General features: G+C 38.9%; 1 protein-coding gene across 8 annotated transcripts in view; it reads right to left on the reverse strand.

Annotated features, from left to right (window-relative positions):
* The window catches only part of PLEKHM3 (pleckstrin homology domain containing M3), a 199280-nt gene that overhangs the window by 30385 nt on the left and 155631 nt on the right, over positions 1-13264 (reverse strand). For 5 of the 8 annotated variants that reach the window (XM_045480977.1, XM_045480978.1, XM_045480980.1 and 2 more), the window contains one exon: positions 3195-3352. The exons of 1 other annotated variant lie outside the window; for it this stretch is intronic. In XM_045480977.1, coding sequence (XP_045336933.1) covers positions 3195-3352 — 158 coding nt within the window. Of the gene's footprint in view, positions 1-812; positions 1095-3194; positions 3353-13264 lie in introns of those variants that run through there. 2 more of the 8 variants (XM_045480982.1, XM_045480983.1) reach the window with 2 other exon arrangements.

Below are 13264 nucleotides of genomic sequence, written 5' to 3' on the forward strand. Positions count from 1 at the left end.
GCGTACTGTGCATGATTTCTATTCTTGTAAATTTTTTCAGATGTGTTTTGTGGCCCAGAATGTGGTCTCTCTTGTTAAATGTTCCATGTAAGCTTCAGAAGAATGCATATTCTGTTGTTGTTGGATGAACAACATGAATTGGCAGAGATGTCAATTAGATCCAGTTGACTGATAGTGCTTTTCAGTTTAACGATATGCTTAAACTGATTTTCTGCCTGCTGGATCTGTTACTGACAGAGGGGTGTTGAAGTCTCTAAGTATAATAGTGGATATATAATTGTGGGTTTGTCTGTTTCTCCTTGTAGTTCTATTAGGGGTTTTTTGCTGCATGTCTTTTGACTCTCTTCATACACATTAAGGATTGTTGTGTCTTCTTGGAAGACTGATCCCTTTATCATTATGTAATGGCCCTCTTTATCCCTGTGTGAAGGACTGGTATTATTTTTTAAAATATTCAACAAAATTCATCATGAAGGCATCTGGCTTCTTTATGAGCAGATTTAAAAACTACTAATTCAGTTTCTTTACTTGTTATAGGGCTATTCATATTTCTACTTCTTCTTGAGTCTATTTTGGTAATTTGTCTTTCTAGAAATTTGTCCATTTCATCTAAGTTGTCTAACTTGTTGGAATAAAGTCACTTGTGGTATCTCTTTATGGTTCTTTTAACTGCCTTTTCCTTTTTCACTCCTGATTTTGAGGATTTGTTTCTTTTCTCTTAATTTCTTGGTCAGTCTTGCTAAAGGATTGTCAATTTTGTTGATTCTTTAAAAAAAAACAACTTTTGATTTCATTAATGTATTTTTTTTCTATCTTCCATTTCATTGATGTCTGCTCTAATCTTTACTCTTTCCTTCCTCTGCTTGCTTTCGATTTAGTTTGCTCTGTTATCTAGTGTCTTAAGGTGGAATTTTAGGTAATGGATTTCAGACCTTTCCTTTTTTTCTGACATGTTTTCCATGATATATTTATAGCTATAGGTTTCACCCTGAGTACTATGTTAGCTGCATTCCATACATTTTGACATTTTATATTTCATGTTCATTCATTAGATAGATAGATAGATAGATAGATAGATAGATACAGCTTCACACCTAGCATGGAGTCCAATGTGGGGCTTGAACTCACTACCCTGAGATCAAGATCTGAGCTGAGATCAAGAGTCGGATGCTTAACTGACTGGGCCACCCAGGAGCCCCTTTTCCAAAATATTTTAAAATTTCTCTTGTGATTTATTTCTTCTTTGACCCATAAGTTTTTAGTGTGTACTGTTTTTTTATCCAAATATTTGAGGTTTCTCATATTTTTTTGCTACTGGGGATCTTAATTCAATGTGTCAGAGAACATACTTGGTATGGTTTCAGTTTTTAAAAATTTATTAAAACTTGTTTTGTGACCCAGCATATGGTTTATAGAGTTGGAAGCATTTTTAAATTTGTTTTATTTTCTATTAAATACTTTTGATTGTGATCTAATTCACATACCATAAAATTCATTCTTTTAAAGTATACAATTCACTGATTTTTAATGTATTCAGAAGACCACGTTACTGTCACCACAATCTAATTCCAGAACATTTTCGTCATCCCTAAAAGAAATCTGCACCCGGGGCGCCTGGGTGGCGCAGTCGGTTAAGCGTCCGACTTCAGCCAGGTCACGATCTCGCGGTCCGTGAGTTCGAGCCCCGCGTCGGGCTCTGGGCTGATGGCTCAGAGCCTGGAGCCTGTTTCTGATTCTGTGTCTCCCTCTCTCTCTGCCCCTCCCCCGTTCATGCTCTGTCTCTCTCTGTCCCAAAAATAAATAAACGTTGAAAAAAAAAAAAAAAAAAGAAATCTGCACCCATTAGGAGTTACTCTCTTCCTTTTCCCCCATGCCCCAGGCAACGACTAATGTACTTTCTGTTTCTCTGGATTGGCCTATTCGGGACATTTCATATACACAGAACATAAAATATACAGCTTTTCGTATCTGGCATCTTTCACTTGGCATAATGTTTTTAAGGTTCAGCCACACTGCAGCATGTTAGTACTTCATTCCTTTTTATGCTGAATAATATTCCATCGTATGGATATACTACATTTTGTTTATCCATTCATCAGCTGGACATTTATGTTGTTTCCACTTTCTGGCTATTATGAATACTACTACGAATGTTTGTGTACAAGTTTTTGTGTGGTGTACATTTTTAAGAAGTATAAAATCTCTAGGCCATGAGCTAAGTACCTGTACTCAGGAAACGAGGCTAGAGCATGTATATGTGTGCGTATGTGTTTATCTTTCTATGTGTGGGGCCAACTCAAGTTCCTGTATATTTACAAAGAGTCTTTGGGTTTAAGAAGAGGCCAGAAGGGCTGAGTCAACTCTTAATATCTTAGCTCTAGCCTACATGCTTCAACTCCCCCTGGCTACGATGCCTCCCTTCTGTTCGGAACCACAGTGTAAGTGAGCCCTGCTGGGTGGGAAATGAGGCATGATTTCATGGCCAAAGAAGCCAGTGCACAGATACAGAAACAGTATATATTTCTATGATGCTTTTGGGATGAAAGGAAAAGTGATACGTATCGTTTTGTGATTCAAGAAAAGCAATAGTAAAAACCCTGGTCTCAAGTTAGTGGGGGGAAAAATCATCCATCAACCAACGAATGTGATGATGCCCAAATATTACTTTGGTTAGAAAAATAATCCCACATAAACTCCCACTTTTCCCTCCTTTGGATCCTAAAACTTTCATCGCCACACTGCAGCGCATCTGTGGAGAAAAGCATGTGGCGAGCCAGACAGCTGTTCCCCAGTGTCTTGTAGTTTTATTCCTGGCAGTTGGGCCGGTTTTGGCCTTGCTCTGAGACTGCAATTTCCCATTGCCTATCACTTGGCCCTGAAATGTTGTGAGGATTCATCCTCCCTAATCTTCATTCTAAAAATGAATCTCAACCCTCTTTGTTACCTAAGAAGGGAGAAATAGGTGATGTTTCTTTGCAACTCTGTTATCTCATTCTGGATAAAGACAGTGAAGTGAGTGGGGAATAAATACAGGAAACCAAAAGGTCAAAAAGTATTCTCCAAGAATAAGAGGAATCTGATACAAGGTAAGAGACAGGTATACGGTACTTGACTAAAAGTCGGCCTGATCAGGCCAAACAGAACAACATGTGACATATTCAGGTATACTTTTGTTAAGACAAGAGATTCTGTACCTGCTTGTTGAAATATCCTCAAAAGGGTAGAGGATCTCTCCATTGTTACAGATTTCACAGATGAACCCCTTCTGGCTACAAAGACTGCAGCTGTACACGTGTGAGGTGGCAAATTTAATGACCTTGCCCAAGAATGGAGCCAGCTTCCCCTCTATCACCTGCAGAAAGAGAAATGGGACAGGGAAGCAAATTCATTGAGAACAGAAGTCTTGCAGACGCAGGAGGACTGGAATTCCTTTCCTTTACACAACAGGAAAACCTCTAATTATAATTTCTCAGCAACGCTGAGAAAGAAAAGACGTAGTATTTTCACTCCAAAAGAGCTCTCTGGTTTAAACCACTGGAGGTTGGAAAATGAAGATGTTGAAACTTCTTTTGTATTCCTCTTTCTTTGTAGTGTGATACAGGGAGTTGAGGACCAACAAATGGGGAACTCTACTTTCGTAGACCAGCATACCGTTATGGTGTGGCCTAAGTATGGTGTGTTTCCCAAAACAGGACACATACAAGGTAAATATTAATGTCGAATGTTGTGCTGTAAATTCAGTAATCCCTTTCCTCTAATGAGTTAATAGGATAGCTTTTTCACCGTCTCCCCAACAACATGTAACAAATGTGGAAAAATAGGTTTCTTTTGCTGCTGATAAGTATGTTAATATAAAGAGGTTGCAACTTGACCGTCTGGGGGCCACATTCAGCCTGAGGGTTTTTTTTTTTTTAATCTCTCAGTGTTTTAAAAAGTGAGCCAATTTAATAATTGGGAGATTTCACATAAGTACCCATATTTTTGGCTTCTTTTGAAAAATCATTAGATATAGCAAAACTAGGCCTGAATTCCAACATGATGATGATTCTGGCTGTGAGTAGGGGCCGTCTGCTCCTACTGAGGCACGTGCTCTGCAGCGGACAGTTGTCCCCGCCAGGCCCTGCTGTCTTGTATCTGCCTACCTCCCACTGTTACCTCACCGGTTAGCCTGCAAACATCCATGAGTCTGGAACCAATGTTAGTCAGATCTCGTTGAACTAATACTGCATGAGCGTCAAAGACTTCAGCAGTTCAATACTAACAAGAAAAACATCTGCCTTTACTCTCTCATTAATGCACCTGCATATACATGCTGATTTTGATATAAGAAAAGAATGAACATTAAAGTTAGTTTGGAAGTAGCTGGAAATAACTGGTAGTAGCTGGATCCTTTCAAATAAATACAGAGTTAAAATGACAATTTTACATAAAAATAACATCTGAGGGAAATGTAGTAAGTCATACCTAAAGAGAAATTACAATGTCAAGGTGAATAAATAGCAGTAACTGATAAAAATAAAAGACTGCAAGGAATCTAATAAAGCATTTTCCAAAAAATGAAGCTCTACCTAATACTGGAGATAAAAAACTCAAAGTGGTTTTTAAACATCATGGAATAATCTCATGTTTTAAAAATGAATATGACAGTAGTTAACTCTAAGGAAGGGAACAAGTTGGAAAAGCAAGTCTTTCATTTTGTATATATGTAGTTCTTTTTATAAGAAACAATGTATACTATTTTTGTATTATGATGCAGAAAGTGAACAGAAAAATAAAGTTCACTGCTTTATAAGAGTGGATATTTTTTTCTTAATAAAGGGGGTAGAAATTATGCTGCTGTTTTTTGAGTTAAGCAGGTACATTTCCACCATTCTTTAACTTACTCTCCTCTCCATATCCTTTAGAAGCCATAGATAGACCTCCTTTTATTTGTTTTCTCAAGGACCATTAACTTCGATAAACCCTAGTAACATGTACTCCTAATACCAACACACGATACACACTTTCTAAGAAACAATAACTACCAAATCTTGTATCAAACACTTTCCAATGTGTCATAGGGTTAGCTCTAAATTGTGGTAACAATAGTGCAGCTGAGTTTGGTTTTACTTATGTTACTCTTTCCTAAACAAATTAAGGTTAGTGACACATTCAGAGAGATGTTCTAACAAGATATAGTCCATTTAGGGGGGGGAAACAGTATTTAGAAGAGCCTGGAAACCAGGTGAGTAAAGGTTGTTTGAAGGGACAGACGGTGAGAAGGGAAGATATGGAGGAAGACATGAAAGGAGGATCTAAAGGAGAAGACTGGGCATCTCGTGCATAAAGCTTTTTTTTTTTTTTCTTTTAGAAAACTTCCTTGAGACAAAGGGTATGAACATTTTGCATTTTGAAGGCTTCTGAAATACTTCAACAAACTTATACTGTCAGAAACGTATATTTATTCCTACATGTGGACTGTAATAAACTTTAAAAATTAATTTGAGGATCGGTATCTTTATAATATTTATTCTCCCTATCAAAGAACCTTGTCTATATCTCTATTTTATTAAATCTTCATTTGTTATTGCCTAATAAAATTTTCTGGGTTTTTCCCCCCCCCCAGTTTAAGCTACTCACATTACTATTTAGATTATCTCAAGGTTAAACTTTTGTATAATATGCTTTCTTATTAGCTACTGCTTATATATTAGAATATACTGACATTGGGATATCTTACATATAACTATATTACTGAATTTTCATGAATGCAAATCTTTTTTAGGTAATTTCTTGGGGTTTTCTGAAAGTGACAACTTGGCCCCTTCCTTTCTAATATTGTATCTCTTATGTTTCATGCCTTACTTTATCATCCAGTGATCCTAGAATAATTTTAAGTAATAATGGTGTTAGTGGATATTCTTGGTATTTCGATGAGAATCAAACTGGAAATTATAGAATCTACAGTGAGTGGCTCATTTTCTCCATCAAACACATATATTGTCATTCACCATATTTATTCACTCCCTCTTTTTTTAAATAACAACTTTATTGAGATGTAATTCACACGCCATGTAATTCACCTATTTAAAGTCTGCAATTAAGTGTTTTTTAGTATAGTTACAGATGTGCACCAACATCACAGTCAACTGTAGAACATTTCATCAAGTCTTCCAAAAAAACCTGTACCCGTTAGAAGTTGTATCAATAGAATCATACAATATATGGCCTTTTGTGGCTGGCTTCTTTCATTCAGCATAGTGTTTTCAAGATTCATGTTGATTCTTTTTTGAATATCTCTGGTGTAAGTCCCTTTTTTCCTGTCTTCCCCAGCCTATTATCACTCTTCTCTAGACTGATGAAATAATCTTCTAGTTTTATTTCTGGATGCCAGCCTTTTCCCTTTGGTCCATCCAGTGTATATACTAATCAGTTTTGGACATCGCTTTTATCAAGTATCATTTCTTCTTTCAAATCTTGGTGAATTCTTATTTTATCATTAAGAAAATCTCTTCACTCATTCATTTCATAAAATGATATTGAGTTACTGTGTCCTAGGCACACAATACAAGAGTTAACTGGAGGGGATTGGAGCTTACATTTTTGCTTGGTGTGCAAGTGTCTCCATAAGCTGATTCCATCCATACTATTTATCTAAGCTCAGTTTCCATTTTTTACTGTATATCTTCTGTTGTGAGAAAACTTTTCCCTGTGTAGAATGTGCTTACATTTGCTCTTGGGCCCTCACCCTTGTCATTTCCTCTATCTTAAGTTTCACTTAACACTTATTTAAATTTCATCTAGGCTTCATAGCTCAGATCTAGTCAGCTTGATGTGGAAAGCCATCTTTGGCTACTTCAGCTGTTATGAATGTCTTGTGCTTTGTATAATTTACTTTTACATCATATAATTTAATACAGAACTTGATGCTGTTTTGTACTCTTTACTATTGTTTAACATGTGACTGTTTTGCTTATCCAACTAGATCGAACATATAAAAATGGTGATACTACCTATAAAATGGTGATTTTATATGGAGAAATCTGAGAATGTCAATTACTTGAAGGCAAAGACTGAGTCTCATACTTGTCTTAAATGTCCCCTCTCTGCCAGGGACGTAAGCTCTTGTTGACTGACCAGGGAGGTGTTCCTGTTTTCCCTCCTTGGCAGCAGCAGCAGTCACATTTCAGGGCTGTCTTTGTGTCACAAACATTTTCAGTCATTCTGCTGTGTGATTTAGGGAGGAGCACAAAGAGTGCGTGGACCTGGTGGTTGCTCGGCTGTTCAGGAACTTTTTTTGCTTCTTTACACTTGATTAATTACTCTTCCTATGTGTTAGCTTAGGTTCATGGCCACGTTCCAAAGAGCTGAAGATGCTGAAAGTTTCTCCTCCAGGACAGTGAGGTAATAGTCTATACATTTATTTTTGAATTTTTTAATATTACAGAAAGGAAAACTTCATACTTACAGTTTGCCAGAGGTACAGATATATGTAGGAGGTTTAAGTCTTGTCTTTGAATACAACTACTAGCAACACTGGGAACAGAATCTAGCTATTAGGGCTTCTGGTCTAGAGGCCTTATTACTATAAAGAAGTAGAGGGGCGCCTGGGTGGCGCAGTCGGTTAAGCGTCCGACTTCAGCCAGGTCACGATCTCGCGGTCCGTGAGTTCGAGCCCCGCGTCGGGCTCTGGGCTGATGGCTCGGAGCCTGGAGCCTGTTTCCGATTCTGTGTCTCCCTCTCTCTCTGCCCCTCCCCCGTTCATGCTCTGTCTCTCTCTCTGTTCCAAAAATAAATAAATGTTGAAAAAAAAAAATTTAAGAAGTAGATTCCAGGTGTGAAATCCCCTAGGGTTCTTTTTAAAAACCAGATCTATCTTTGTTTTGAACAACTGCGTAAAAAGAAACCAAATGTCCTGCCTCTGCCATCTCCTCCTGCCCCCAAGAGTCTTGCAACTGTCATTCCCAATTCCTAGCCATCTTGGTGGGAGCTTAAGGCTAGGGACATATTCCATAAACACCATGAAGATAGTGGCGCCAAAGAAGACCAAAGCCCAAGCAGCCACTATCTTCAGGTTCCAACTGAGAACAAAGTAGAAAAGAGCTGTCAGGATACTAATGGACCTGGAAAATGACTATGGGCAGGAAAAAGTCAAATGTCCAACAAGCCAATAGGTGGCCAACAAGTGCACAACCTGAGGGAAGTCTTCTGTGTCAACCCTAAGTTGGAGTACCTCCCTAGGCAGTATTACTGCCCAGAGTAACAACAGTCTTCGATAGGGTCCAGCATGAGGAAAAGTTCCACTAACTGCGTTATTTACATTAGAGTCGATCCAGGAGATTCTGATATCACTGAGAGCAAGCCAGGACCAACCAGGACAAAGTAAATCACAAAAGTGCATCCTTAATAAAACTGGTCAAAGCTTGTTTTTAAAAAATCTATCATTTTTGCTTCTTGTCGACTTGACTATTTTTCTGGCATGTGGGAGTTGATTCATCAGTCTCCCAGAGAGATTGACATTACAGAGTTTTCCATATTCCCTCAGAACTTCGTTGTTTCTGGGTAAGGGGAAGCAGCAAGGCAGAGCACAAATTCTACTTCATCTGCCTTCCAGCCATGAGACCAAATTTGGCAAGTTACTTAACCTCTTTGAGCCTTAGATCCTCAACTTAAAAATCAGGATGATGTCTACCTTGCAGGGTTGAAGGAAGGGTCAGATTTAATATAATGAAAGTACTGGGCATAATGTCTAGCTTAGGGCAAGTAATCAATAAATAATAGCTTACTATTAGCTTATCTTAATTGAAACAGAAACTTTATATGATTTAGATTCATTCTTTATTTCAAACACTTGTGATTTATAGCAAGGGGGAGAAAAAAAAGGTCTTTCTTTTAATGTTTATTTATTTTTAAGAGAGAGAGAGAGGGAGAGAGAGCATGAGGGGGGGACGGGTAGAGAGAGAGGGGGACAAAGGATCCCATCCTCACTGACAGCAGTGAGCCTGATGTGGGGCTTGAACTCATGAACTGTGAGATCATGACCTGAGCTAAAGTAGAATGCTCAACCGACTAAGCCACCAGGCACCCCAAAAAGGTTTTTTTTTTTACATGTCATTTTTACTTATTTTATTTTATTTACTTTTAATGTTTACTTATTTGTGGGAGAGAGAGAGAGAGAAAGACAGAGCACAAGCAGGGTAGGGGAAGAGAGAGACAATCACAGAACCCAAAGCAGGCTCCAGGCTCTGAGCTGTCAGCACAGAGCCCAACGCGGGGCTCAAACTCATGAGCTGCGAGATCATGACCTGAGCCAAAGTCAGCCACTCAACCAACTGAGCCACCCAGGTGCCCCTACATGTCATTTTTAAAAGGCATCAGACTGTCTTTCTGTTTGGATAGGATCAGTTGAGATTAATGTAAAGTGTATAGATCCATTCCGTTCAACACTGCTGTTAATGAGAGAACAGAGCTCATACGACAGACAGGCAGCCCGAATGCTGGGGAAAGACATGTAACACACCTCAAGCTTGATTTGAATCACTCATATAATACTTTAGCAACACTTGGAAATTGTCTTTCTTAATCTTTTCATTCTTGTAATTAAATTGGTTACAAGTTAATAGAACTTCATCACAATCCATCAAAAGTCACAAGGCCATTCCATGTTTAGCATAACAAGGCTATTGGTTTTAGTTAACCAGGTGGTCATTTAGATAAGTCACGAGTGAAGGTGAAACAGATCTCTGACATGAGGTTTGGTTATCCCTCCACTTATCGTCCCCAAAGTGCCAGCCTATGTGGATAAAATTATGACAAAGTAATTAGCAGAAAACATATGTAGTTCTTCCCCCCTTTCCCACCCCCCACACTCAACCTCCTTCACCTTGTCCATGCCAAACTGCCCTATCTCCTTGAGAAAAGGCAGATGTCCAAAATAGTGAAAAGGAGTTTGCTTCTGTTTTCCATTAAACTTAATTTCTTGTACTAAGGAACGTACTAGTCTGATCTACCTAGTTGGAGACTGTGCATATGTGATTATTTCAGAGTTTTTTAAGGGTCAGGTAGTTAAAGAATACACACTTTCATTTGTAATTTAAAACTATGCGTCCTCTCATCACATGGGAGGATAAGGGCAAAATCAACACCAAGCTGGTATCTTCTTCCCCGTTTTGCTATTTTTTTTAATTTTTTTTTTGACTTTTGCAATCTTTCTACAAATTCTTTTCACTCATCATTTCAGGTAGTTCTAAAACTCCAGGAGCCGCCAAATAGCACTTTTCATGATCCAGCTGGCTGACAAATATACCAATTCTGCTTATCCGTCTTGTGTGACTGCAGCCCATGAAAGCTGCCTGGTTGAACTTCCAGTTCAGGGATACACACGTTTCCCCCCCTTTCTATTCTGGTCAAGATGGTCAGCATTGGAATTTGAGGCCTATGGCTTTCTTGCAGACTAAGACAACAGTCTTTATTTGATTTACTTTCTTGCAGACCAATCAAAAATTACAATTAAGTTAAAAAATAACCTAGTGCTGCCTTCTCCAAACCACAGTTTCAGAAACAGCTGCTTATTACTCATGTGTGGCACCAGGAAATTGCAGTGTCATGTTCAAGGTCTGTGGCCAATAGAGATCTGTGGGATTGGGAAAAGGGCACAAATGATTCTTTTGTGTCCGTTGCCTTCACTCCCTTGGCACCACCACAACATTCAAGATCTACGGGGGGAGAGGGACAGACCACTAGTGACTTGGACAAGAAAAAAGAAAAAACTCTTTCTCATTGAATCTCTTCATGCACTGGCTAATTCCTACCCCCTGATTTGTCCAGTTACCTTGCATCTCAATACAGGCATTCCTCAGCCATTGTGTAACATCTAGACTCGGGACAACTGTTGGGAATACTGTGATGAAGAGGCCTGTTGCACTTGACAAACGGCCCCTCCTTAAAAGTCTAACCCAAAGACCCCATTCATGGTAAACAAAGCCACCTGCCACTCACCAGTGGTAACAAGCTAGCTTGATGAGATGAAAGAATCAAAACTGTCACACGTTGTAAAATGATTTCAAATATAATTTAGTTGGCATTTGCTTGGCCAGAGGACCACGAGAGAGGTTGCGCTCACTATATTTTCTCTGAGTGCCATTTGTCGGCGTTAACAGGTGGGTATGGTGAAGTCCAGTGATCTCGGCCAGGTGAGTTTGTGAAGAGCTAGGAAAAAGCAGTCTGTAGATTCTTCCCGGGCTGGAAAACCCTAGCACACAGAATATTCCTAATTTTCATTCAATTCTAAATTTTACTATTCTTAATTGTAAGTCTTTAAAAATAAAAAATAAAAAGCATGCCACCATATTATTTTTCTCAAAAATAGAAAATAACTAGGGGAGCCCGGCTGGCTCAGTCGGCAGAGCACGTGACTCTTGATCTCAGGGTGGTGAGTTCACCCACATAGGGCTCAGAACTTACTTAAAAAGGAGGGGGGATAACTAGTAAAGGGGATTTTCATATTTCAAAAAGTTTGTTGAAAGGCCATTTCTCCATTGCTAATCTTTGAGCCCCTTATTATGGCTCAGTCCTGGGTTGTTTGTATATAAACAGAAAACTTCTCTAATTAGCTGCTCCTCACCCCTCTCACAGGACTGAAACTTTAGTTAATGAAGCACTTCCCTGAGGGTGGATTATGATGTCACCAATTAGCTCTTATCTGAGCCTCTCCCAAAGGTGACAATTTCTACTTAGACTTTGTAAACTATGTGATAATTTAATCTGGGTTGATGTAATTGGGTAGATTTGTGAGTGGTCATCATCATTTCTATCAGATCGCATTTTGCTTCCTGCTGGAAACAGCCTCAGGGAATAAAAGAAAAAAAATTTTCAATTTCAATTGTCTTCAATGGGTGAATAACAGAGATGAACCCAAGAACACAAATTTCTTATTCAGAAAAATATCTGGGGTGGGGCCTACTTCAGACAGGTTTTCTGCACTAGGTAAAGTGCCTCCAGGGGTGTGGCCTCATCAGGCCACCACCTCAAGGAACTCCAGTGGAAACATTTACAAAGGGTGAGTACAATTATGAGGTCCACATGTTGTGAGCCCCCCATACTGTGAGGCCATACAGTCTGATAGAGGTACACATGTAATTATGAGGAAAATAATTAAAATAGTTTAAATGGAAACAATTCCAGAAAATTCTCATGGTATGGTCAGCAGAATTTTACTTCTCTGTTGAGTTTATTAGTTATATGTCTGAAATTAATTATATTTAGGTCTCTACTGTTCATTTTGGCTCTAGTTAAGATAATACTGACTCACTGAGTAGTAAATAAGGAAAGGCCCTAAGTGATCTTTTAAACTCAGCTTCCTTAATATATGAGAAAACTGAGGTCTAGAGGTGATGTGTGCTGCCCAAGATCACTTGGCCAGCTGGTGACAGACCCAGACTCCCCCTCTTACGCACATTTCACTACTCTAGGAAGGAGCCTTTCTAAGGATATCTTAGGTCAGAGTGCAGCCTCTGGGTTTGGCTCAGCCTGAGAATTCTGAGGTCTCTGGATGCCTACTGACCCGCCATGTAGAAATGGATTTCTAAACTGATTTGGTTCCTGCACGGAAACAAGACGCACAGCCTTGCATTGGTTGGTCCAGGCTTATCTCCATGATTTCCATCTGAACTGGACCTGCTGTGCCTTACAGATTTTTTTTTGTCCAACACATTTACTCCTTGTGTGCAAATTCTCTTAAATGGTCACATCTTGTGTTGTTTTCTGAATATGGAACATGATTTTAAGTATTATATTATTATCAGTTGAACTGGGAAATTCATCAGTTAAAGTAACCACCAAATTCTGTGACAAAAATGGACTTACCATCAACTTAAACCCTAGCCTATTTACCAAAACTAGAGATGTAACTTCTTAAAAGGAGTGGCAACTACAGCTGGGAAAAGCAAAGCAAAACAGAACAACTCCCTCTACGCATGTGAGGTGGGAGGAATTAAAGAAGTATGGCTTTTCAGAGAGGGCTTGAGTAGAGACCACTATAAAACATCTTAACAGGAAACAACAAAAGACTCCACATTTGAAGAGATACGGAAATATAGGAGAAATCAAGGCAATATTAGCTGATCATGTAAGGACAGGAGACACATAACAGGCAGAAAGTGAAGAAGGGAAGGAGAAGTAGGGAAAGGATGGAAACAAAAAAGAAAAAAAAGTTAAGAAAATAGAAAAGGTCAATTCAAATGCTCACAAAGAGAAACAAAGGACGGGGCTGACCAACAGCAGATAA

The sequence above is a fragment of the Leopardus geoffroyi genome, chromosome C1 (assembly GCF_018350155.1).
Source record: "Leopardus geoffroyi isolate Oge1 chromosome C1, O.geoffroyi_Oge1_pat1.0, whole genome shotgun sequence".
NCBI lineage: Eukaryota > Metazoa > Chordata > Mammalia > Carnivora > Felidae > Leopardus > Leopardus geoffroyi.